Genomic DNA, 27,228 nt, shown 5'->3' with positions numbered 1-27,228 from the left:
CTCTGACCTGGATCATTAGCAGCCTGGAGTTGCCCCTTGGAGCAGGGCTGTGGTGGTACAGGGTGGCCTGGGTCAGAGCAGTCTTAGGAATTGGAGTCCTCTTCTCTGAAGGGATGGTGACCGAGGGTCCCAGGAACTGCTGCCCACCACCCTCTGCGCTCCGGTGGTTGCACTTAGCCCAGGTCACAGCCCCCACATGTGGCTTCCCACTGCCAACACCCGCCCTGACTGGGTCTGACTGGGTTTGTACCGAGGGCCAGTCTCAGTCTCAGGAGTGGGGGTGCTCTGCCCTCCCACGTGGAAAGTTCTGTTCTGCTCCTGACTCTGGATGGAGCTCAAAATGCTCAGTTTAGGCTTGGGGTCCAATCTCCACGTGGCTGTCGCAAAGACAGGACCCTTCATCCTCAAGCCGCCCGGGTGGGCCCAGCCAGGGACTCTGTCGTTCTGGAGGATCCTGACAACATAGTTGCCTCCTCAGAGACAGCTTCGGGTGTGTGTAACCTACTCTCCAAGGACCGCGTGCTCGGTTTAAAGATCCTTTGTCACTGTCTTGACGTTTTTAATCATTTTTTAACAAGTGACGGGACATTTTCATTTTTGCCCTGGGCCCCGTCAGTTATGTAAGCCAGTCCTATTTTACTTTTTTGTTGTCTTCTCTTTAGTATCTTTTGAATTCCGAACTACGGAAACATGTCTGTTTTTTGCTTTATTTTATTGTTTTTTTTTAAAGATTTCATTTATTTATTTGAGAGAGAGAGAGAGTGTACAAGCCAGGAGGAGCTGCAGGCAGAGGGAGAAGGAGAAGCAGGTTGCCTGCTAAGCCAGGAGCATAACGTGGGGCTCCATCCCAGGACCCCAGGATTATGACCTGAGCTAAAGGCTGACAGTTCACTGACTGAGCCACCCAGGTGCCTCTGTTTGCTTTTTAAACCTAATAACAAAATACCAAAAAGGAAAAAAATAAAGAAGGACACATTTATTATTTGTTGCATGCACTTAGAAACATTCATATGTCCACTGCGGTGCACGAGCTGCTGTGGATACACACCTGACACCACACATCCCATCCACAGTCTGACGAACTCCCAGGAGAGCCTGTGTGACATGCAGAATGCCACTCCATGGACACAGAGACAGTGGCTTGCTCCCCGCCACCTGCTCATATGCCAGATCCATGCCGCTGCCCAGGACAAGCCTGTCCTTCCTCCACAGCTGGGTGGGGGAGATGAGGCTCCCCAAACTCTCCTGCTGACCCCTCCCCTCCCAGGATTCCCTACCTCTGGGAGGATCTTCAGAGTCAGATGACATCAGAAGTCCTACCCTAACATTCCAGCTCTGCTTGGAGCTCAGGGCAGGATACCTCTGTGTAGACAGGAGACTTCCATGGTGGGCATGATGCGGCCTGGTAGCCTCTGAGTGGTCATCTCGTCCACCCCCTTCAGGCTGGGCCCTGTCCATGCTGTCTATGCCAGAAGAGTCTGCATGGACAGGGAGCCCATGAGTTTCCCAGGTCTCTCATTCTAGTATTTGTCACTGATAAGGATTTCTTGCCTGAATCATTAATGTTTCAGTTTTTTGCCCATTTCTTACTAGGTTTAAGAAATTGGTATTCTCCTGCCCCACGAATCTCACCGGCTTAAGCAATCCCACAGCCTGAGAACAAGCTTTGAGGATGAGCACAGAGAGAAAAGCCTCCCTTTCAGGTGTCCTGCAGCGGCCACTGGCCACTCAGCCTGCAAGGGAAGGACACTGCTGCCCTCTGGAGGCCAATCACCAGAAGATCAAGGAGCCACCCGGGGGCGGAGTCTCCTTTGCTCGTCTTGGGGACACCAGCTTTGAGTCTTCAGGTCAGTGAATGTCCTTTCGCTGCTCTTGGAACACATCAAGCTTGTCCTCACCTCAGGGCCTTGGCTCCTGCTGTGCCGTCTCCCTGGAATGCTCTGTCTCCAGTGGCAGTCAGCTGTTCATTCTCTAGTCCTGGGCCGAAGGATACCTCCTCAGGGAAGCCCTCCAGGACCATTTTGTCTGAAATAGCACCAACCTCAGTTCCTGTCCTTTTCTATTCCAATACCTTGCTTGCTTTGTTCAAGCACTTATCTACTCTTGGAAAATATCTGTTTAAATTCTGTGTGTACTGCTTCTCTACCTTATCAGAATGTCAGGTCCAGGAGAGCAGGTCCTTGTTGGTTTCATTTGTCCCCGGACCTCAATGCATGGTACAGAGTAGATCCTCAACCATACTTGCTGAAGGAATAAATAAATGCGTATCAACAAGAGCAACTGAGATTTAAGCGGAGCTTCTGGTCCTCAGAATCATAGAGTCTGATGTGGGCAGGGCACGCACCACCCCCATTTGACAGACGAGCAAGCCAAGGCTCAGAGAGATTTAGAGGAGTTGTCTGAGTGTCTAGCAGAGATGAATGAACCGGTCCTTGGTGCCTTTTCCTGGGCATTTTCCTATGTCCTGGAGGGAGCAGAGCAGTGTTCCAGGCCTGAAGAGTGGCCACCAGGGGTTGAGGCAGGCCCTCACATGAGACCTAGGCCCTCACTTCCTGGCCTAGTCACCAAGATAGCCTGAGCTGTGCCCTTGTCCCAGCTGTGCTGTGGCTTTGCAGGTGTGTGGTGGCATGGGCAAGGAAGGCCCACCTGTACACAGGAGAGGACAGTAGGACTCCAGAGTCCAGACTCCGGCCTGTCCGCCTGTGAGATGTGCATTCTGGAGCAGGAGTGTGTTTGGGGGCGGGGGGAGCAGGAAGGCTGGAGCCAGTGAGGGGACTGTGACTCCTCCAGGGCCAAGATTCGGCTGTGACACTCTGGGTTCAGGCAGGGGCTCTGGGGGCCCAGCCCCATCCTCACTGGGCTCAGCCCGAGGCAGGGGCTGTACTCTGGTCTGGACCCAGCGCAGATGCGAGGGGATCAAGGGCTCTGGCTGCAGAGCCTCGGCTGCTTGGGCTGAGCTTGAGTGGGCAGGGGGCTGGTGGGGGCCTGGATGCCCAGGCCCCAGGGGCTTCGTCGGAGCATCAGGGCGGGAGTCTGGATGATTAGCAACACCGACTCCTAGACTGGTCTTCTGGTGAGAGCTTGATGGAGTCTGTGAGGTAATTCTCCAAGATGCTTTGATACTGGGGAAGGGAAAAAGAAATCAGAGTTGACATCCTGAAAGGCAAAGAGCCTTACCTTCTTTCTGTTGCTTACTGGCTGCTGGTGGTCAGGCTTTTTATTCCTTCCCTATTGCCCTGTTAGGAAGCTGAGGCCCGGGGGGTGGGATGGGGGCGTGGGCACTTGTCTTCCCCACCCTCTTCTTTCCTCACCACCCCCTCCAGCTTCTTCCCAGGAGCCTGGACCAGTGGGGTGGCCTTGGTCCCATAGCCTTCCATTCTCCAGAGGGAGTAATGGAGGTGACATTTGACCTCAGGCAGAGATGAGGACAACCCACCCCTTATTTCTGCTGGAGGCCTCTCCCCACAAACACCCTCCACACCCCCACCTTCTCTTGGCATGTCCACCCCCTAGCCTCCCCTACTCACCACCTTGGCACCTAGAGAAACCCAGTCAATCCTCAACCCTTCCCACAGCCTCTGTCCTCCCTAAAGTAGACTCGGCGTTTCCACTGGGTCTATTTGCTTCTCTGCCCACTCTCCCAAACACTTGTGTCCCAACAACACCCAGAGAAAGCCTCTCCCCATCCAGCTGACAACTTCCCTCCCAGGACCCACCCCTGCTTGGCTCAGGGGTGAGGGCAGGGTGAGGGGCAAGCAGGCCCTTCCTCCAGGAGATGAATTCTAGGGCTAAAAGCCTTCTTCTTTTAAAAAAAAATTTATTTAAATCTGATTTACCAATATATAGTGTAACAGCCAGTGCTCATTACATCACCTGCCCTCTTTAGTGCCCATCACCCAATCACCCCATCCCCTCACCCACCTCCCCTTCTGTAACCCTTTGTTCATTTCCCAGAGTTAGGAGTCTCTCATGGTTTGTCTTCCTCCCCTAATTTTTCCTCACTCAGTTTCCCCTCCTTCCCTTATAATCCCTTTCTCTATTTCTTATATTCCACATACCATATGAGTGAAACCATACGATGCTTGTCCTTCTCCGATTGACTTATTTCACTCAGCATAATGCCCTCCAGTTCCATCCACGTCGAAGTGAATGGTGGGTATCTGTCCTTTCTGATGGCTGAGGAATATTCCATTGTACATATACCACATTAAAGGGTCTCTTCCTAGAGGGACCCCATCTCTTTACTCTGCCAGGCTTTCACCAGTCACCAGGCTCAGACATCCATGCCCCGCACAACTGTATTGTGTGTGTGCGTGTGAGTGCCTCTCACTACCTGGGTGTGGACCTGAGCAGCACCCTCCACCACTGGGGAATGTCACGGCCCTTCAGGCGATGGCCCTGGGTCCCAAGGGATGGTGTCAGGCCCCACTTGCTTCATTCTGATGATGGTGGCTCCCGAGATACATGAGACGGTCTTCCCATGTCCCATGACTCACTGCCACCCCCAGACTGAGTGGTCATCTAGCCTGCCATGCGGAGTTCGTGATACTGGGCTGGGATAAAGCTCTTTGCCATCTAGTTTGTTTTTTGAGAGCCCCAGTATCTTAGCCTGGGTGATGGGCCTTAAGCAGCCCTAGCCAAATTATTTAGAGTTATTAGAATTTATATATATAAAATAATAACTATTATTTTAACAGGAATGATTAGTATGGGGGGGAGAGGGGGACAGTGTATGCTCGGCCAATGCTCTGTCTCTCTGGAGATGTCCCCACACTCCAGATGGATCTCCTCCTCTGCTGGGGAGGATCCAAGCCTGTTGCTGACAAACTCAACCCGGGGCACCCCAGGGCTTCCCTAGCTCTCACCCTGAGAGAGTGGAGTCCCACCCAAGGTATCTGAGAAGAGAAAATAGGGCCGAGTGGCTCTTTATCCCCAGCACTGCCCAGGCCTGGCGTGTCGGCTCCAGCCTCTGCAGCCCCGGACACGTCCAGTCCTCCAGCTAGCCCCTTCTGCTGTGTGCGGGGCCCTCTCCCTCCATGGAGCGAAAGTAGGTAAAATTCTGACATTTCTAAACCTCCCAGTGAGGAAGAGTGGAGCATCACTGGCTAAGTTCCCCTTTACACTGAGCGATCCATCTCTCCCTGGAAGGATTTAGAAGGATTCTCTTATTGTTCGGTATTTTCTGGGTGCCTCCCTGGGGTCTGGAACTTTCCTAATCGGACCTTTGGACCCAGGAAGCAGGGCCTATGGATTCTTTACCCCCCCCCCCCCGAGCGTGTCCCACCCTCATGTCCACCTGAGACCCAGCTGGGACCCTAGAGGCCCTCATGAACAGAAACCTGTGCCACTGTCTACAATGCCAGCCTTCAGGAAGGAGATTTAGAATGCCCCGAGGAGCTGCTGGGCTTTCCAAGCTCCCTTGCATTTTATTCTAGATTCAAATGGAATGCTGTCTCTCCGGAAGGTTTGAGAAACTTCCTCATTTGTTGCCTTGGCAAAGCCTGAGGTCTTCACACCAGCTTTCTTCACCCAATAATAGTCACACCTCCACAGGTCCAAGTCACCGGAGTGCTTCCCATTTGTGACATCATTTCAGCTCATAATAGCATCATCTCGCTCACACCAAACTTTCAAGTAACCAGAAGGACACAGTTACGTCTCCTGCGTAATTCTTTTCTCTGGGCCCCTGTCCCTTCAGCAACGGCAACGGCAACGTGCGAATTGAGCTGTAAAGTCACACTGAATCCTCATGCACGTACCTTAATGCACCTAAGAGATGTGACTGTGCCGGTCTGTCCCTTCCAGCCTGGTCACCTCAGTGGCCCTACCTTTCCATCCTGCATCTGGAGGACCTCAAAAAGGTCCTATAGTTTCACCAAGCTTACCTGCTAGCCAGCCAGCCTGCTCCCCTCCTGGGCATGGCCCTCATGTCTGTCTCCAGTTAGCTTCAAAGGAACCGGGCCTCCATGCGTCAAGGCAGGTCACGGGGCTCAGGCCTGACCAGTCCCAGCAGGGATGGTAGTGCCAACTTGGCAAGAGCAAAATCTCTTCGTCCCAAATCCCCTTAAGCAGGTGGTGTCCCTTCTCTGACCATGACGGCATTCTTAGTCATAGTTTGGAATAACTAAGTATCCTACATCTTTCCTACTGAAATGCTGGCGGAGTACCTATTCTGGTGCTGAACTCACAAATCACTCTTTCCAACCAGCGTTCATGCACAACTCGGACGTTTCGAGGAATCATGAATGTCATGTGCCCCGATGGACTGCATTGCCCTCTCCTCTTGTGATGCCCCTGCTTTCTCCTCTCTTCTGTGGCTGGGTCCCTAGCATTCTACTCAATCATGCCTCTGATCGCCAAGCTGGGAACCCAGTCATTGACCTAAACAGCTCCTGATTCCTTCTTTCCTACATTTGACCGTCATCAACCCCTAAGGTTCTCTCTCCTGAGTGTTTAATCCACCCTGTCCTGGCATTTCCATTCTGTCCTGCTTGGACCACTGCAGTATCTTCTCAACCACCCCTTGGGCTCATCCCCCATGAAGCGGGCAACTCCCTGCCGGAAACCCTTATACATAGCTCCTGTTTTAAAACAGGGTTCCAGAAGGGGAGGTGGGTGGGGGATGGGGTAACTAGGGGATGGGCACTAAGGAGGGCACATGACGAGATGAGCACTGGGTGTTATACTGTATGTTGCAAATTGAATTTAAATAAAATTCTTTAAAAAGTTATCTTTTGTTTAATGCCTTCTCTGTATGGTGAGTTGCTTTATTCGGCCCTTGCAACAACCCCAGTAGGAAGATACTTTTATTTGTACTTTAAAGAGAGGGAAGTGGTGGCTTAGGGAGGCTGCATGAGTTGCTTTAAGACACACAGTGAGCAAGAGGTTGAGCCAAGATTTAAACTCAGATCTACTGGGCTTTGGAGCCCCAGCTCCTCTCACCCCAGCCTGAGGCTTCCCTCCCATTGCCACCCTCACATCTCCTTCTCAAACATTCTGACTACCTCCCTGGGAAGCAAGGAAAGGCCTTTGTAGAAAATGTGTTGAAAACTTGTCTGACTTTAAAATAGAGATGTGCATACTCTAGTTTCGCTTTAAAAATCTGTGAGAATTTTACATCCTATGCTCTAGTAATTATGTTTGTTTTGTTTTATGTGAAAAGATTTCTCCTTCAAGTTTCTGAGTAAAAGGCACGCCCTGTGGGGCGTCAAGGTGCCTGGTGAGCCCCCGTGTGCCTCGGGTCCAGCAGCACCTTCTGGACAACATGCACCTGCAGCATGAAGTCCAAGTCCTGGTAGGTGCTCATGATCTGCGCTGTTGACCTTGTGGGCTCCCTCACTCACCCTACACCCCTGCTTCTCTTCATGCCGCCTTTCCTTCTACAGATGGACCCACAGCTGGTTCCTTACATGAGCCCATGGATTGGTGCCCGGGCCTCTGGCCATGCCCTTCTCTCTGTCCTAATCCTGCGCCCACCCTCCCTCCTCCCATGTCCACCTGCAAACTGCGGATTGTCTTTCAACACCCAGGTCACACGCCACTTCTCTGGGTAGCATCCTCACCCACCCTCACCACCAGCCACGACTGAGTCATCTCCCTGCCTTGACCTTGCTCCGTCTGGGGCACTTACCTCTATGACAGCTTGTTTGTGAATGCCTTCCTTCTCTACCTGACCTTAGAGTCACCAAGGGCCGTATCTCCAGCCCTAGCCTGACAACTCAATAAATGCTTATGGGATTGCATTATTTCCATTTTACAGATGAGGAAACCGAGACTCAGAGGAGTCACAACATTTTGCCCAGGAGTCCACTTGAAAGCACGAGGGCAGGATTCAAATGCAGGCCTGTATGACTGTGGACACCCTACCTGTGACTTGCAAACTTCTCATCAGTAGATTTCCACCATTGACACCAGACCTGCCATTGCTAAGCTATTCTTTTGCCAAGTCAGATATTAAAACAACAACAACGATGACAAAACCAGCAGAAAAGCTTCAGAAAGTTGGCGCAGCAAGGAAGATGTAACTTTAAGAGTGAAAGACACTCCTTCTTCAGAAAGGATGGATGCTGACCACATGCAGACACTGGCTCTGGGCTGGTGAGGCTTCCCCGTGACTAAGCATTTGGCAATGACTATACCGTGTTTGTGGAGGATCGTTTAACCCACATCACCATACAAGGTCAAATAACATTCCTCAGCTTTCTGGGGAATGACGTGAGCAGGGCCATCTGTGGCTTAAGAGCCAACGTTGCAGGCTGTGTCATTTAAGCCACACCCCTTGATCATGTGCTACAGACGGACACCCCCAGCTTCCCCCTAACACGAGACAGCGGCCGGAGGGGAAGCGTAAAAATAGTCTGTGGGGGCACACCGTGAGATGAAGGCTCTGAGATGTGTGGATGGCACGCTTGGGGCTTCTCCCCGCCCCCTCCCTGGTGGGAGGGCTTCTCTCCAGGGCAGCTGGCAGCACCAGGCCGGGAAGCTGGTCACCAGGATGAGGGCAGGCACTTCCCCATAGAGGAACCCTCGACCTCCCAATGCCCCTTTCCTCAATTCAAAGTCACTGCCACAATGAGCTTCTCCCCTCTTCTGGGAAGCCCACCCTGATTAAATGTGGCAGAATGATGAGCCAAGCTGATCCCTTCCCTGTGCTAATCACTCATGAACCCTCTTCTGAGTTTCTAGACTCCCTATCAGAAAAGGATGAAAACCCTGCTCCTGCTTCCGGGCAGCCTTCACTGACCTTCCCCTCTTCCCCTCTCTCCTCCCTCACAGTTGGGTTGTGTGCCCCCTTCTGGGGCCCCCCACTGAATCCTTCCCCACCTTACACCTGGACTGTGACCACATGTGGGCCTATCAGACTGTCTCAGGAGGGCAAGGGGCCCCGAGCCCTGCACACTGCCCAGCACAGACGACACACTAACCACGGGGAGTCCACACATATGTTTGACAGGAGGGTGTCAGCAACCCCCGCAGGCTTGATCTCCCACCTGGACAAATGCGTGGCACTGTGGAGCTTCTCTCCTACCAGTCCGGATTGAACTAGATCATCATTTCTCAGACCCCTACTACATGAGAATGTCCAGAGGTGAGGTGCAGAAACTGTATGTTTTAGAATCAGCCAGACCGTGAGGCCACCAGCTATGTACTCCAAGGTAGCTTTATACTTCCGGGACCCTGGGGCTCAGAGTCGGGGTACTGCTGGGCCCACTTAGGAACTGATTAAGACAATGAACAATCCTGTCCTACCCACACCCCTGTCTGTGCCCAGTGTGTTCTTCTCTGGAAGCTCCTGAGCTTCCCATCCCCGGAGACAGGCCCTGGCAGGTGCTGCCACCATAGTCACTCACCCTGGACAGAGCCCGACTGGCCAGCATCTCAAAGGCTTGTACCACATTGATGTCGTTCTTGGCACTGACTTCAAAGTAGGGAATATCCTTCTCTTTACACCAGCCTTGAGCTACCTCCTGAGGCACCTGAATGAAAGGAAGACTGTCCCTGAATCATTGCTGCTACCATCCCCACCCTCATCATATTGCCCACTGTCACCTCCCACCATCCCCACCAGTACTCCCATTTATCAAGAACCTTCCATGTGTTACACACATTCTTTCTTTCTTGTTTTTTTTTTTTTTAAGATTTTATTTATATATTCATGAGAGATAGAGAGAGAGAGAGAGGCAGAGACACAGGCAGAGGGAGAAGCAGGCTCCTTGCAGGGAGCCCGATGTGGGACTCGATCCCGGGTCTCCAGGATCAGGCCCTGGGCCAAAGGTGGTGCTAAACCGCTGGGCTACCCAGGCATCCCCACACATTCTTTCTTAACATAAATCTCCGAGGGATCCCTGGGTGGCGCAGTGGTTTGGCACCTGCCTTTGGCCCAGGGCGTGATCCTGGAGACCTGGGATCGAATCCCACGTCGGGCTCCGGGTGCCTGGAGCCTGCTTCTCCCTCTGCCTATGTCTCTGCCTCTCTCTCTCTCTGTGACTATCATAAATAAATAAAAATTAAAAAATAAAAAACATAAATCTCCGAGCTGCTTATTGTTAGCTCCATTTTCCAAATGGGGAAGCTGAGGACTGTGCTCAGAGTGTGGGGTTGAGCGGACTTGAACACAACTTGGCAGAATTAGAGCCCGCTGAACTATGCTGCTTTCCTAAGGCCCACATTAGGCGCCCCTCTGCCATTGGCGTCTTCATCAGTCCCTCCAAAAGGAGATGAACATGATGGCCACGAGCAGGGGTGGAGGACTTCTGTCCCCAGAGCTGGCTAGGGCCTGGGCCCGGGAGCTCTGTTGCTGAGCAGCGACTCAGGTCCTTGCTAACCCTTTTTCCCCAGGGCAGAGTCCTGGGAACTGTTGATGAGCTACTTCTAGGGGACCGATACCATGGTAGATAGCTTGTCGTATTAGCTCAAGCAGTCCTGCCAAAGACCCCGTGGGGGGGGTCTTATTAGCTCCACTTTATAGATAAGAACACCGAGGCTCAGAGGGGTTTAGCGACCTGCCTCAGATCACACAGCTGAGAAGGCGGAGCTGGGGATCCCTGGGAGGCTCAGCGGTTGAGCATCTGCCTTCAGCCCAGGGTGTGATCCTGGGGTCCCGGAATCGAGTCCCGCATCGGGCTCCCTGCGAGGAGCCTGCTTCTCTCTCTTCCTGTGCCTCTGCCTCTCTCTGTGTCTCTCACGAATAAATAAATAGTCTTTAAAAAAAAAAAAAAAAAAGAATGCAGAGCTGAACGGAGCCCAGCTCAGGGCCTGGTGGCATCGGAGCTGCCCTCTTCAGGGCACCGCAGGAGGACTGTGTCCCTTCTGCCTCTCCCACTAGACCATCAGCTCCTTGAGCTCAGCTCTTGGCCTGGCACCATGGGCCACTAGGTACAGGTGGAATGAGGACATCTCTATCTCACTGCAAACGGCAGATCAGAGTTTGAGCATGTTGGTTTGGAAAGTGCCTGGCAGCCCGGTGAGTTACTTCCAAAGACAATTGGAGCCATTTAATTTAATGCCTAATTAATTAATTCAGGGAGGAGGAAATGGCTCCATATTGAACATTTGCTGTGCTTGGTACTTTATAACCATGATTTCGTTTTACTTAAGGGAGCCGGGGTTTTTATCACGGAGAAAGGACACTGTTTCTCTCCCAGAAGACAGAGTGGCCGGGGCCGGGCGGCGGGGTGGGGGGGGCGGTTATCAGAGACTGCCTCCCTCACTCTTGCAGGTTCTAGGAATGACTGTCTCATCTGGATTAAAGGATTAAAGGAAGCATCACTGGCCCTTGTCTCTTTGGTTCCTGCTTCCCTGGTCTCAAGAGTGACGGCAATACCAGGGGGTCACAGCTGTTTCCCCCAATGCCTCTGCTGACACCAGCATTGCGGCGGCATTGGGAGGCTCTCCACTTGAGACTAGAGGGTGCAGCCTGGGGTCAGCTAAGCAGCCTGTCCTTTGGGGGGCTAGCAGACACCTCCACACTGCATGCCCAGGCTTTTTTGGGGGGACCCCAGGCTTTGGTCTTGGCCTCTGATCTCCTAGACCCTCTTGCCTATATGGGAAGGGCCCAGGAACTGTCCAGGACAGCTTCCTTTCGTGGAGCTCAGATGCCCAAGGCCTGGTGAGCAACCAAGAAGCCTCACAGTTCAGGAACATTCTAAACTCTTTGGAGGAAGGGTCAAGGGTGGCTGGTGATTTGTCTTGTCCTTACCAGTAACCACAAATAAATAAGCATTAGAAACTAACACATTGTACCTGGGTGGTGCCTTAGAAATGCAAAGGGCTTCCTATCTTTCAAAAATCTTTAAGTGTGGGGCATCTGGGTGGCTCAGTGGTTGAGCATCTGTCTTTGGCTCAGGTCGTGATCCCAGGGTCCTGGGATCGAGTTCCACACCAGTCTCCTCACAGGGAGCCTGCTTCTCCCTCTACGTCTCTGTGTGTCTCTAATGAGTAAATAAATAAAATCTTAAAACAAAAAAAAGTCCTCAAGTGTAAGGACCAGACTTACACTTCCTATAGTGCTTTCCTTTTTCTATCCACCCCCATCCCTCTGCCCCCACCAGGTGATGAGCATTTGACTGAAAAGAGCAGCGACATGCAGGAGTTGCAGTAAAAACTGAAGTCAAGTGAAAAGAAGTCAAGGCCTCTGCTTCTCCAGGATGTAGAGATATTCTTTATATTTCATGGCGTGAGAAGCAGAAGCCCCATTAGTGACCAAGGAACCCAGCAACAGAGCTGGGAAGACAAGCCTGCAGCAGCAACCTGCTGGTCTCGGCTCCCTTCTCTCCCACTGGACAGTGACAGGACCTGTCTGGTGCCTGGTTGTGACAGACGTTTTATCTCATTTGCCCTTGATCTTTCTCTGTAGCGTTTATACGAAGTGGTTAAATACACACTTCAAATTGTCAGTTGAGATTATGTTGCAAATTAACTTTTTTTTGTACCCCTCCTCCTCCCCACTCCACCTCAACCGGCCTGCCTGGGAAGAAAGCCACCCAGCCAGCGCCTTTCACTATCCACTTCCAGTTCTTGTTACAGTTTCATGATTGTTTAAATTGCCTTGTCTTTTATTTATTTATAAAATAATAGTTCTTTATCCTTTAGGCTCTGACTGTGGAAATCAACTCAGAGTGTAGTATGTGGGGACTTGGGAAATAAGGAAGTTTTGAAAGCATTACTTTGGTTACTTTTGCTTTTGGTTGGCAGTATGTATATACTATTAACATTTTCCTTCTGTTATAATTTTGATTACTTCTTAGAGGCCAAACATTTGACAAAACTAGCTCGGTTTGCATAATTTTACATATGATGCCTTTCCAGCTCATATTCATTTTAAAGGACCAATTGTATAAAATTAAAATCAAAATGAGTGTGTCACATACATCTTAGAGCACTACCAAAAATAACAGAGGATATTTTCAGAAAATACAATTCCCACGTTATGGATCAGTGATGAGTCAGAAATTGCCTACCTGAGCATAAAGCAAAGAATTCACATTCTTGTGAATGAATTCTTTGTAGAATGGGTGCTAGCAGAGCTGTTCTTTCTATCAAACTAATATTTTTCCACTATTTCCTTCTATAGAAAGAATAGGGATTTTTTTTAAAAAGTCAGCAATCAAAAAAATCAATCATGTGATATATTTATCCATATATATATAATGCATGCATACATACGTATTTTGTTTTATTGTGGTAACATATACATAAACATAAGAGGTACCATTTTACCTATACTTAAGCGCACAGTTCAGTGGCATTGGGCACAGTCCCGTCCTTGGGTGTGGATCGGTATCACTCCCAACCACCTCCAGACTTTTTCCTCATCCTAACTCTAGCCATAAAGTTTTAAACAGTAATTTCCTTTTTATTAAGTGAGAAAAGCTCCTATGTTGTCTCAGCCCATCCCTTGGAGAAAGTAAGAGGGAGGCTTCCATGTAGGAGGAGGCTCGCCCCGTGCTCCCCAGGCCCCTCGGAGGTCTGTGTGGGACTCCCTGGCCCCCGGGAGGTCGCCGAGGTCGCTGGAGCCTGCGGGAGAGCCGGGAGGAGGCTGCCTGGGTGGGGGGGGGGGCAGAGCAGGTCTCTCAGCTGCCTCCGCTGCTCCCCAACCCCTGGGCTGGGACCGGGGACCCTGGGGCAGCGCCCCGCAGCCTCGCCTCTTTGGGCTCCCGGTTCCTCCTCCCCACTCCCGCCCACTCTGCCTGCCCCACGGGCCCCTCCCCGGGCCTGCCTGTGGGGAGATGGGTTCCCCTTGCCCCCCCTCCCCCGGGCCGCTCTCACCTCCCTGTCTCGGTGGAGCCCCAGCTTTTCCTAGGCTCCCCGTGCCCCCTGCGGGCCTGGGCAGGGGCCCATCTCCCTACCCGCAGCCACAGGTCCCAGGGATGGGGTGGCCTTGCCTGGGGCCTCTCCGCCTCTTCCAAATCTCTCTTCTTCCTCTCTCCGCAGAGCAAGTCTCCTCTCCTAAGGCCTGGATGGACCCCTCCACCCCTCCCAGGCATCGCCTGCTCTTTCCATCCTTCCTGTTTCCATCCTGGCCCCTCCGCCCCCATCTCTCAGAGCAGCCTCCCGATTCCTGTGCCTCCAACAGAACGCATCTTCTCTCCACTTCAGCCTTTTCTTCCTGGGGCCTGACCAGGACCTCCATCAAATATTGAATCTGGCCTCCCATTCTGTGATACAGTCTCCTTCCTCTCAACTTCCTTCTGCCTCATCCCTTCCACCTTGGACACTGGAGCTGCCTGCTCCTTCACACCTCCCCTCGTCTCTCTTTCCTTGGTGGCTTGTCAGGGTCCCCACACTTCAACTCTGCAGCTGTTCTTGTCTGGAAACACCTGAGTCCCAGGTCCCTCATTCCTGGCTCTCAACCCACAAGTGGCTGCTGGAGAAAAACCCAGCCCAGATGCCAGCTCTAATTCCTGGTCTCCTTTTTTTCACTGAGCCCCTAGTGTCACCCACTAGTTCTAATCTTTGTCCTTGACTTTCTCCAAAATAACTGGCAAAGCTTCACCACGATTCCTGAGACTTCTACTTGGTTCCCTTCCTCCTCCTGCTCAACAGAAGATGGTGCCTCTGATTTCAGTGAGAAAAAATCAGACTCTCAGCCTTGGACTCTCTCAACTTCCCATCCTATGACCTACAGACTCATGAAACAGGATGTTAAAATGGAAGTTTCTGTAAAGGTGCTGCAATCTGATAGATGTCAGATATAAAGTAGGTTGGGAGACAGATCACCCTGGGATCTCACATGTTTCCAAAGCTTCATGACCCAGAAATTGTTAGGTGACTCTAAAACCCACAACATGGATATAAAAAGATTGAAAGGAAGATTAGAAAGGATTTCTTTGGAGAGAGTTGTGTTTTGGGTATACATCTTCCCTTCTCGCAAGAGGGAGACTAGGTAAAGCTCACCTCTAGCTAAAAGAAGGCTTCTAGGAGGCCACTTGAAAAGCTTAACATACGACCCCTGGAGTTCGGTGGATACAGTGGACAGGTGCCTGACATGCACCCAAGGGAGCTAAGGCAAAAGGCAACAGGGCAGATAGAGAACAGACTCTGTGTGAACGAATTGTGCTTGCTCCTACAGGGAGGCAGGATTTGTGGGTGAGCCTTGTGAAGGAGGTGGCTCTACAGAGAGAGCTAGCCAGCCTGGAGCTGTTGTAAACCCCATTAGGAAGACTGCCTACAGGATGTGGTGCCCCCAGTTGGGTGGAGGATGAAAAATCAGGAGATGAGGAGACAGAGGAGGAAAATGTGAGACACTCGTCTTAGGAGGTACAGTTAAATGCTCTCAGTGAAGGCTTCTTAAGGACCCAAAGGTGACCCATGGGAGAGACCACTTGAAACAGCTGCTGGGGCCAGAGAATACAAACTATCTTGTGACAGTACCCATCAAACAGGATTTTCCTGCTAACCTGACTTCTTCTCCCTCTTCTTGCTTCATTTCTGACAGAGTTTGAAACCAGAATTACCCGGAGAAGGGCAAAAAGTGTGGACACATAAAGTTAGCAACAAGAGGCAAAGGACCATTCCTCCCCCGCCTAGACCACAGTGTCTCACCTATAGTGGGAAAATGAAAGGGAGATACCTTGCCCTTTAATGAACTTAGGACTTTGATTATTATCTGAGACTGGATGTTAGAGAATTGACGCTAAATTTGCGACCTGAAGTGACCATAGAATTGATGATGCCTAGATTTCTGTTTCCAGCACAAGCATCACCTTTGAAGTTTTATTCTTGTATGTTCCACAGCCCATGGTCATCTGTAATTAGTTGTACTACAAGTTCCTTAAACTCAGCACATCTAAAGTCACCTAAAAATCTCAAGCACATCTAAAGGCTCTTCTTAATGATGGTGGTAGCTTCATTGGAAGCACCATCATCCATCCATGCATACATGCATCCATCCATCCATCCAACCTGTCCATCTGTCTGTCTGTCCACCCATCCATCCATGCATCTATCCATCATTTTATTTTTTTTTATTTTATTTTTTTATCCATCATTTTAAAAATGCCTCGGTTCTTTCCTTTTCTCCATTTGAACTAGTGTGAAAACATAGCTCAAATATGATGGCAGTTCTTCATTTCTTTTCTCTATTTGAAAACCTTGTTCAAATGGCTCTTTTTGGTGTCATTTAAACTTCACTTGGCACAAGAGTATCTTTTACAAATTAAGTCTACCTCTATTATTTACTCTTTAGTAAGCAATAAGGAAAGAGCTCTAATCAATTCCACTATAGCAGTAAACACCTACATAAATGCGGTCGTTGTAGCCATGGAGCAGACCAAGTGTCCTGCGGTTAGCCAGATGATCTGGAATACTCTTATGCTAATAAAAATATATTTGACTACTCTCCCAGAAAATTTATAGATTCAAGAATTTATAACTGCAATTCCCTGTCTGACCCTGGGTAGAAATACTGTTCTAGATGTTAATTCAAATTCCACCTGCTTACCTCTGATGCTTTAATTCTTCCATTCCCTGTTTCTAAACAAAATTGCTTTCACTTCTCAGCTCGCATCGTGCTATTTCTTGCCTTTGCTCATGCTGTTTCTTCAGACTGGAAACTACCTCTCCTAGAAGCCCTTTCTATATTCTGGGCTTGAGTAAACGCCCTTTCACAGTGGTTCCTAAATATCCAAGGTATATCTCTATCATTGTATTTATCATAATCATTGTTTAAAGTATCCATACCCACTAGGAGACGTCAAGATTCTTAAGGTAAGGACTATGTCTGATTCAGTTCTACATGTGTGGGACCTACCACAGGGCCTGGCATGTACTAGATGCTCACACAATGTTTGGTGAATGAATGAAATATGGATGGTACCTGCCGGTCTGCGAGATCGATCTTGTTTCCCAGCACCACCATGGGGTAGGATGTTTCCATTGGAATCGTTTTGGCCAGAACATCACCCCTCCAGGTATCCAGTGCTTCAAAAGACTCTAGGTCAGTGACATCAAAAGCAAGGATGCACCCATCGGAGCCTTTGTAGAATGTGGACACCATGGAGCGGAACCTCTCCTGTCCGCCTGTGTCCCAGATCTGGAAGGAAAGAGTAGCCGCCACATAGGGCTGTGATGAGGGCCTGGAGGTAGGCCCAACTGGGTTATTTGATGTCAAACTTTCCTTTTCTGGGTAGGAAGCAGACAGCCCTGGAACAGGTGCTTGTGGTCCTTTTACACACGGGCATCTTAACCCTGTCACCCATGTATAGCATCTTTGCACTATCCGTTAGCATCCCAAGAATGCTTTCACATCTGAGTTCTCATTTTTCTCCTGGGTCATCAGGACAGGCACAGTTATTCTTATCTGACAGATTTGGGCCTTGGGAGTGACTTGTTTAAGGCCACTTACCAAAATTTCCAGTGAACCTGAGGCTAGGGAGTGGGGCCTCCCAACCCCTGGATTTGTCCTTTTTTTTCTCCCCCCAGACCAGGGATCAGCAATTTTTTTTCTTAAAGGGACACATAGTAAATATTTTAGGCTTTGCAGACCATACTATCTGTTGCAACTACTCAATTCTGCTGTTGTAGTGTGAAAGCAGCCATAGACCATAACTAACAGTGGACATGGCTGGGTTCCAATAAAATGTTACTTATAAAAACAGGTGGTGGACCACATCCGGTTCATGAGTTGAAGTTTGTTGAACTCAGCTGTTCTAAACCTTTGTAGCTCCTTGTGCACACGGCTATGTGAGTGGCTATCTAGGGGGTGTGGGATGATTTTCAGGTATGCATGCTGAAGAGGGAAAGGCAGGGCTGCTCACCTGTAGCTTCAAAGTTGTGTCATCCAGTATGATAATTTTGGAGAGAATGCTGGCCCCCAGTGTGGTCTGGTAGTCCTCATAAAATGTCTTGTGCACATATTGGTGGAGGAGGGAGGTCTTTCCTACGCTGAGGAAAAAACCCCAGACATGTGTGAACAACACATACATACACACACCTATACCATTCTCAGAATCTTGCCTTGCCCCTCTTGTTGCCATCTCTCCAAGATTCTGAATTTCTGACATTTTCAGTCCAAGGACTCCAGTGAGCAGAAGGGTTTAGGAAATGGACTCTAAAAGTACAGACCCATCCAAATAAACCAGAAACCAAGTGGCCCTACTCTCAGGCTCTTTTGCCCATTTGAGTTCTCTTCCTTGGGGTGGGATGGCCTCCCTGGTGCTATGCTGAATCAGAAAGGAACCCATGGTAGGTAAGAAATATTCAGGAGGTCTCCCTGCCCTTGGGTAGGGGCTGCTTCCCAACCCCCACACCCTGAGTTGATTTTGGCTTACCCCAGGGCTCCAATGATGATGAGCTTCAGGTCCACCTTCTTCCTGGGATTCATGGAGGGGCTTCAGAGCCTGTAGGGAAATGGATGTCATTTGCATGCTGCCCAGAGTCCCTTGCAGCCATCGTTGTTGAAGCTGGCCTCTACCTTCCCTTCCTTGATGTGCAGATCCCTGCTCTGGGCCCAGGACTCAGGTGGGGTTGTTCTCCAAAAGAGAAGGATAATCAGCAACCCTAACCCACCCCTACCCCTGCAACTTCCTCTTGGGACCTCCCCAAGGCTGGAAGTGTGATAGCCTCACAGGACAGGCACATCTCTCACCCTTCAGCTTTACCAACCCTGCTCTTGGAGGCAGCCTGGAGCGCCAAGAAGACCGGACTGGACTGAACAGAGGCCTTGAGGACAGTCAAGCCTGGAGCCAGGGATGGAAGGCGGTGTGGGAAGAGGGGATGGGGGCAGGACAAGGGGTCCATTGTCAGGACTGCCAGAGAGAGAGGCTTTGGATGGGACAGTGCCCCTCCCCCAGCTCGAGGTGTTGCTGCAATCACAGAATCAAAAGGCTCTTCTCCAATGCAGCTGGTGGCGGGTATAATTGGTACATGTTTCTGGAAAGCCACTTGGCAGCAAGTATTGACAACCTTAAAAATGTTCCTGCCTTCCACTTCTAGGAATTTGTCCTAAGGAAATAATCTGAAATGAAGGCAAAGATTTTTGTTCAAGAATGTTCTTTTTTAGTATTATTTATAAATATCTAATAACAAAGAAGTGGTTTAATAAATCATGGCATGCAATGAACTATTAGCATGGAATTTTCGAGAATATTATTTTAATGTGGGAAAATGCTTATGCCATAGGCTCTAAAGATTTTTTTAAGGATCTTATTTATTATTATATATAGAGAGAGTATGAGCAGGGGGAGGGGCAGAGGGAGAGGGAAAAGCAGGCTCTCTGCTCAGGGCTTGATCCTAGGATTCAGGGATCATGACCTGAGCCAAATGTGGACGCTTAACTGACTGAGCCACCCAGGTGCCCCTTATAGGGTCTAAATGAAAGACAGAAGACACTAAACTGTGTATATGATACCACCCCAGATATGAACATGAGTTCCTACTTGCATACAAAAATGTTAAGAGCGAAATATACAACAAATTTAAGTGGTTAATTCTGGGTGGTAGGAGATTACACAATTTATCATGTTTTCTGTGCTTTTTAGTATGTTTCATTTTTAAAATAACAAACATATCAAACAGGAATTGCTCCTATGAGAGAAATACACATATGTTCATGTGTGCATTTTATATATACATATACATATTAATTATTTTTATTTTTTAACAAGCTAAAGCAAAACTGTCACAGAGGGCTTGCTTAACTGGCTCTTTGGGTTCTACTCTTACATGCACACATATGTATATACAATTCTCAACTCCTGAATCTTCTATCCTTGGATGTACTAGGTAGGCATACTGAGAAAACCTTGATCTGACTCTGCCTGGCTTAGGTGTTCAAAAGAGCCAGCTTGACTTTCCCCTGGTACTTGGAAAGAGCTCTAAATTGGATGTCCTGAGATCTTGGTTCTAGTTCTCTCACTTTGGCACTGTAGGGCATTGGGCCAATTACTTCCCCTTTCTGAGCCTTGGCTTTCCGACTAGAAAATGAAAAAGTTGGGCCCCAATTGACTCAAGGTCCCTTCTGGTTGAAATATGCTTTATCTACTGGAGCTGTAACTCACTGGCCACAAGAGGCTTGCCTGAGGGTGCCTAGTTAGCACAAAGTGAAATCAAAAGTCCTCAGAGGCCTAGCTAGGGCTGTTTGTGCCTCTCCATGAGCCACGTCATGGCCCAGGGGTGGTTTGAGGCTCTGCTCAGAGCTGCTTGTCTCAGGAGCTTGAGTTGGTGTCACTGGACCTTCTGCCATAACCTAGGAGGGCTGGATTGGCATGGTGGGCAACAGGTCTTCTTGGTGATGCATGACAGTCATTCCAAAAATACCTACCTATCTCTTGCATTGCAAAGCCCTGCAGTAGATGCAGGGACGAGCATAAAGATGGAACAAATCGGAAATCCTACCAGGGAGTCATCACGGGAGAAAGCTCAGGGCTGAGTGATTACACCAGAGAGAAACTGTAAAGCATCCCAACAGAGGCACAGAGAGAGCGCTATGGGGGTTTGGGGGCAGGGAAAGAAGCGAGCAATCCAACTGGGCCCTGAAGAAACAAGATTTGTGGTTAGGGAGTGATATTTCAGAGGGAGGGGACATAGTAAACAAAACCCTGGGAACAGTGAATGGAGAAGGTGGATGGTTTGCTTCAAGGAAGGGTGAGGCTAAAGGTATGGAGATAAGAAAGCTGGGAGAATGGGCAGCCCAGGTGGCTCAGTGGTTTAGCACCGCTTTCAGCCCAGGGCGCGATTCTGGAGAAATCCCACGTCCATCTCCCTGCATGGAGCCTGCTTCTCCCTCTACCTGTGTCTCTGCCTCTCTCTCTCTGTGTCTCTCATGAGTAAATAAATAAATAAATAAATAAATAAATATTTAAAAAGAAAGAAAGAAAGAAAGCCGGGAGAAGAAGGAAGGGTTTTGTTTTGTTTTGTTTTTTTAAAGATTTTATTTATCTATTCATGAGAGACACACAGAAAGAGGCAGAGATATAGGCAGAGAGAGAAGCAGGCTCCCTGTGGGGAGCCCAGTGTGGAACTTTATCCCATGACCTGAGCCAAAGGCAGATGCTCAACCACTGAGCCACCCAGGAGCCCCAGAAGAACCAAGTTTTAAGACGGGTCATGAGGATCAGACCAAGGATACTGTCCATTGATTCATTCTTTCATTCAGCAAACATTCCCTGTGCTCCAAGCAAGCAGAGGAAGATAATTCAAGGTGTATTAGCCAGGGCTGGCATTTTGAAATGGGTAACACTGCCCACAGGGAAACCACCCAAGGGAGAAATGGTTCAGAAGTTTCTGAAAGGCACCACGTCTCCAAGCATCAGCTACAACCCCAGAAGAGGAGTGGGAGCCATGGTGTGTTCTTCCTTAAAGCCTTTGATACAACATGTTAACTTAGCCTCAAAAGTTAATGAAGTGCCTTGGAAAGGGAGTCGGTACCAAAGGGAGGCAGGGACAAGTGGGAAAGGAACTAGCCCCCCAGGCCACCCCAGAGGCAACTTTGTATTCTCTTAGAACCTAGGGAATCCTCCCAATTATCCTATGAGTTGAGTACCTGAGACTCAGAGAAGCTAAGTCACTCATATCTCATCCAAGGCCATACAGATAGTAAGTGAACTAGGGTTTGAATTGGAGGCCAGAGAAGGCTGCTCTGCCATGCTGCCTCCTGATCTCCTGAGTCTGGACCAATAGAATCTGTGTGCATAGGATCTGGGGCACTGGACTCAGGTTTGGTGAGCCCCAACAAAACCCTAGCAGAGTTGGAGGAGATGGAGAGAAAAGCAGCCAAAGTGACAAGAGGTACAAATGGGAGCCGAGGGAATGGGTCTTCGGAACAAGAGCTGTTGTAAGAGGATTAACCACCAGCGTCAAGACTTGGCATGTTTACTTGGAAGGGAGTGTGTTCACGCACCATGATAGAGCCACGCTGCCATGCTGGAGTTATCTAGGCCTCACACTATAGTTCGCCAGGCACTATGCAGAGGACTTTGTGAATTTGTACATCATTTTGAGGTTAAATGAATGAATACATTATAATATGTATAATACATTATTATAATACATTTGCTAGCCCAAATTAAAGGTTCAAAAAATATTAGCTCTTTTATGACTATTATTAACACAGGGAAGGAACCTGTGGGGGCTGACACTACTGGTCTTTATTTCACCACTGAAGAAACAGATGTTTAGAGATGTGAAGTAGATTTTCTCTAAAAGCACAGCCTAAAAAAAAATAAAAGCACAGCCTATAGGTAGGGCCTGGTTTGGGAGCTGGGATTTGAATCCAGGCCCAACTCCACAGACCATACTCTTACCTGCTTATTCTACTGTCTTCCATAAAACTAGAACAAGGATCACATACCTGCCACTTGGTGCCCCTGTCAGCAAGGCTCGGGTGTTGGGTGGTATGGATTTGGAACCTTCAGTGGAGCTTGTGTGCTTACGAAGGGGAATTTGGGGTGAGAGCAGGGGAGGCAGACAGTGTGTACATATAACAGAGAGTCAATATCCACTACCTGGGAAGCGCTGTACAAATAGCAGAAGATAATATACAACATAAAAGTGGGAAGGAATATGAGTAAGTAACCAACAGAAGTCTTATGAATGATAAGTAGTAAGCTTTGAAAGGATACTGAAACTTAGTAATTTTTAGAGATATACAAAATTGAAAAATATCTTTTTTTCTCTCTCTAGAGAGTGGCAAAAATTAAAAAGATTGGTGGTATCATTAAGTGTCGGCAAATTTATAGGGGAAGTACTGTTGCATATCACTGAAACGCTATGAATAGCATGGCCTTTTTTGGAGGGAAATTTGACAATATCAGAATTTTTTTTTAAAGATTTATTTATTTATTCATTCAGGGAGAGCGAGGAGAGAGGCAGAGACACAGGCAGAGGGAGAAGCAGGCCCCATGCAGGAAGCCGGATGTGGGACTCAATCCCGGGCCTCCAGGATCACACCCCAGGCTGCAGGCGGCGCTAAACCACTGCGCCACCGGGGCTGCCCACAATATCAGAATTTAATACCCTAGCTTCTAATTTTAGGAATTTGTCCTACAGAAAATACGCCTATGTTCAAATACCCCTTTGTATAAAGATGATTGCTGGAGAACACTGTTGTGACCTAGTATCCATCCATCAGAGATTCTCTGCATAAATTATAATCTGTTCAGAGTTTGGAATACTGACAATTTTAAAAAGAGTGAAGTAATGAGGAAGAAAAATATGGTAACAATTGAAGTGAAAAAGAACATCCCTGAACATTTTGTATGACATAATCTTGATTGTATAAAAACCTCCCATGTGTTGACCATACACTTAATATTATGTTTGTGCTTGCCCTGTAGACACAGGAAGCTGTGGAGAGATACACACTAAATGATTAATAGGAGGCAGCGAAAGGTAAACTAGAAGCTAGGAGCTATTGTTTTATTTTACATATGTCTTGTTCTAAAATTTGTTACATGAGGCTCAGTTGTTACTCTAATTAAATAATATCAAACGTAAAACCTCAAAATTTCTTTAAAAAGAACACAGGGACGAGTGGCAGCCCAAAGTCATCTGAGTGTGACTTCCTGACAAGACAAATCACTTTGCGTCTGGGGCAGGAGAGGGAGGTGACCTAGTAGCGGGGACTGATCATAAGGTTTGGAGTCAGAGTTCTATCGTGCCTCCATATATTCATGACCTTGGGTGGATTGCCTGACCTTAGTAAGTTTGTTCTCTCATGGGTAAAACAGACATTGTCATGGCTGTGGCTTATTCTGCAGGGTAACATGTGTCATTTCTTATAGGACAACAGGTTCCCCCAGTCGGGGAAAACCCAGATAAATGGTTAACAATTGCGTTGGGGGGGGGGGGGGCAAGGACCTGATTTGTGGTACCGACCACTTTCTGTGGTGTAGACGCTCCCACCATGTCTGATTTAAATCTACTGGTGTGGAGCCTGCTCCAGCACACTGTAGGAGGAACCTCCAAGATGATCCAGTCCAATCCCCCACCCAGTGCTTGAGCCATCTCGACCCCATTCATAGAAAGATGGAGCTAGACCTGTCCCCACAGAGTTTCTTCCCTCCTCTAGCGGTGGATTTCTCCTGGGGCCACATAAAACAGGCTCAATTCTTCTGCCACATGCCAGGCCTTCTGAAGTTTACTGTCTTTTCTTTTCCACACCCTTGTGACTCACTTTGGCCTTGACTCTGAGTTCCCTCTCCACCCCCTCCCCCAATCCCCTTCCCCTGGATGTGCCCTTAAAGTATCCTGCTCCTGCAGATCCCCTACCCCATGCTCAGAAGGGCAGAATTTGCTGAGCTTGCTATTTAAAATAGCCTGATCCTTGGACCCAGGATAACTAGCAGCAACAAGAGGGTGATCGGGACAGTGTCACTGGTGAGGAAAGGTGGCAGGGAGGTAGACACTGGCTGGGCTAACAAGGAGGCATATGCAGATTTCAAATGGTGGCTGAAGTCCTTTCCTATGTCCTCTGGCCTCAGCCCTTGGCTGGAATTTGGCAATAGCTGTCCTTTCAAGCCTCCTCCCACTCAGCTACCTCAGAGGCTTCAAACTAGGGCATCGTCCTAGAGGCTAGACTGAGTCATCACCTTCTACTGTTAAATAACAGAGAAAAGCAGGCTTGGAAGGCAGGGCCCTACCTTCAGCCAGTGCAGGTCCACCCAGAGCAGAATTAACAGGCCACTCACTCTCCATGGCATGTGACTAAGTCCCCTCTCCCTGGCAGTCCTTCTAAGCCTGGAGCCCTGCCCACCCACCAAAGCTACTGTATAGCTCAGTCCCTGGGGAGTAAGAGAGACTGAGTTGATGCCTCCTCCCCCCCACAGCCTTAGGGCGTAGGGCCAGTCTTATAAGAACTTTTGGATCTGCTCTGCTTTCCCCTCCCCACTCCCCTTCTCTCCCTACCCCACTGGCCCCAACCAGGACCCAGGTACCATTTCCCACCTCAGTGGTGTTGGGTGAAGTGTTCTTTCTGCTGATCAGGAGGCCAGTGAGCAGGGGCAGATGAGAGGGCTGAAGCAGGCGGTCTACTAAATACCCAGCTTTCAGTGTCTCCCCTTCCTGCTCCACGTCTTAGAAAATGACAAATATATCCACCCTAAAAATAATGGGATTTATAATCATGGGAACAAAGTTTGTCTTTGAAAGGAAGCTATCTATAAAGCACAAAGCCTTGCGGGGATGCTCACTCTTCCGCCTTCTAAATCCCAGCAGGTCCAGACCTGCTCCCTCCAGGAAGAGCACCCAGGGCCCTGGTTTCAGAAGGCTCCATGTTCGCTCTTGTTCTTGAAGTTCTTTGGAAGTATTAGTCCTGTCTCCTTAAGTAGACTATCAGTGCTCAGAGGACAGGACACTCCTCCCACTTCTCTATCCCTCCATAGAGCCTGGCTCATGAGGCTAATATTAAATCTTCAATAGTCATTCATTCATCCATCCTCATCTGTTCATCCAGTTATCTATTCACCCACCTGTCTACCTGTCCATGTAACCTTCCAAAGGCAGACAACTACTAGGCCACCCAGGTGCCCCTCGTTATCCTTCCATTTATCCATCCATTCATCTGTCCATCCAGCTGCCCATTCACCCAGCACATGTACTATGTGCCTACTATGCATTAGCACTGTGTAGATCTGAGGATACAGACAAGTTTCTATCTCTATGGGACTTGTGTGGTGGGACATCAATTGACAAGCTCAAATGAATTATTTTCATTAATGCACAATGCCTAGCAATTGCATTAATAGGGCACTTAGCTGTTTACAAAATGCCATCATAGTTCATTGGATTCCTGAGTCAAGAACTGGTTAGTGGCAAACTGAGACTAACTCACATCTGTCCAATTCTGTTCATTGCTTGCCTAGGATTGGAGAGCCGTGCCAGGAGACATGTTTATGATTTAGAACAAGAGGGACACTTTCCTGTTCTAGGAGTTCCTCCTTCCCCAATGAGACCCTTTGGCCAACAGCTTCCACCCAAGAAGGCGCCCTGTCGATGTGGCAAGGTGACCCAGGGAGCTGGCTGTACCCTCTCTGCTGAGCCAGCCGGCCATGTCCTCCCGCTGAGGCTGATGGCCTGAGCAGAGCCCTGAGCCGGGCCCCAGCTCCCTGGGCTGGGCGGGGAAGTCTTCTCTGCCTGGCTCCCTGCCATGCCCTAGACGTTTCTCTGGCATGGGGGGGTCTTTAGGTTGGATCTGAGCCCTGCAGCTGTCAGATTCAAAGCCTTATCCTTGCATTCCTTGCCTCTACTCCCTCTCTCCCACCCCCAAAGCTCAGTACCTCTGGGGTCTCTGGGACAGACAGAAGAACCGAAAAAAACTTCCAAGGCACTTACAGCTGTGGCTGCCTAGCATCCGGCAAATGAGGGCAGGCGGCGTGCTCTCTGAGTCTGGGGGTTTCCTCTTAGAGCAGAGGTCTCAGGCCGTTCAGAGGAAAAAGGCTTTGGATCAGAACGGTTTGTCGATGCCAAGCAACGTCCTTCTGTTTTCCTCCTCTCTTTCATGCACAGACTTGGGAAAGTTGCAAAAGAGGCAGGCTGGGTGAGCTCAGCTGTGTGGGTGGAGGGGGTGGGGTGGAATGGGAAGCTCAGCTTCAGAGCTCACTCGACTGGGTGGGCCCCATGAGAATGGGGTTTACAGGGATGCTGGCCCTGGGAGGGGGGTGGGAGAGTGGGGACAAGGAATGGGACTGTGTGGCTCGAGTCTGCAAGGCAACATGCAGGTTTGGGAGCACCATGCAGAGCCTCTGACTGGTTTTAGGAATTTTCTGCTGGGGCTGTTAGAAGTCACCCAGTGAAGGGGACCTTTTGTTTGTCGAAGTATTAGATTCACATGGACAGTAGATTCGGTCCCCCCACCAGCCCAGCAGGAAGACATTCTGATCCTCACGCCTGTTCTCACCCTAATACTGTACATACACCATACGACACTGCCACCCCCTCACCGCACCCGTGCGTGCGCGCGCACATACACACACACACACACACACGCACACACCCCAGTCTTATGAGATGGGAGGCAAGTCCTGACATCTCTCCCTGGGCTCTCAGATGAAGATGTGTGGCTCCACCTGAAGTACTTAAGAGACTACAGTAATTTTCAGTACTGTTAGCATGAGGCTCAGTTTGGTATCCCTTTGAGCTGCCTGGAACCATGCCCTGAGAAACTATGGTTGGCAGATAAAAGGGGAATAAAGTGAGTTTAGACAAGCCCAAAGAATGGGTTACCAGATCCCAAGGGCTCTCCTTAAGGCTTGTAGTACATTTGATGCAGCCCTCCATCCTTCCAAGATGGGC

The 27,228-nt window shown here is 49.3% G+C and overlaps 1 protein-coding gene and 1 long non-coding RNA gene across 6 annotated transcripts; one reads left to right on the top strand and one right to left on the bottom strand.

Annotated features, from left to right (window-relative positions):
* Positions 1-695: 695 nt before the first annotated feature.
* On the bottom strand, positions 696-26,501 carry RAB7B (RAB7B, member RAS oncogene family). 5 transcript variants are annotated; one of them, XM_072815105.1, is made up of 7 exons: positions 26,269-26,499; positions 24,883-25,036; positions 18,270-18,338; positions 17,757-17,883; positions 16,817-17,032; positions 9,351-9,476; positions 696-3,122 (listed from the first exon to the last, which is right to left on the bottom strand). In XM_072815105.1, exons 3-7 carry the CDS (start codon positions 18,320-18,322, stop codon positions 3,042-3,044), a joined length of 603 nt encoding a protein of 200 aa, XP_072671206.1. In that variant the 5' UTR covers positions 18,323-18,338; positions 24,883-25,036; positions 26,269-26,499; the 3' UTR covers positions 696-3,041. The 5 variants fall into 5 exon arrangements, with proteins under 5 accessions (XP_072671206.1, XP_072671205.1, XP_072671207.1 ...); XM_072815104.1 differs by lacking the exon at positions 24,883-25,036 and having other exon boundaries at positions 26,269-26,498; XM_072815106.1 differs by lacking the exons at positions 24,883-25,036; positions 26,269-26,499 and adding an exon at positions 18,604-18,684.
* Positions 5,316-9,656, top strand: LOC140627061 (uncharacterized). The gene is made up of 3 exons (XR_012026015.1): positions 5,316-5,861; positions 7,163-7,294; positions 7,760-9,656. It is a non-coding gene; the product is annotated as an uncharacterized lncRNA (long non-coding RNA).
* Positions 26,502-27,228: the final 727 nt, after the last annotated feature.

The sequence above is a fragment of the Canis lupus genome, chromosome 38 (assembly GCF_048164855.1).
Source record: "Canis lupus baileyi chromosome 38, mCanLup2.hap1, whole genome shotgun sequence".
Taxonomy (NCBI): domain Eukaryota; kingdom Metazoa; phylum Chordata; class Mammalia; order Carnivora; family Canidae; genus Canis; species Canis lupus.
Note: the sequence above shows the minus strand (reverse complement) of the source record. Positions and strands in the feature narration are given on the sequence as shown.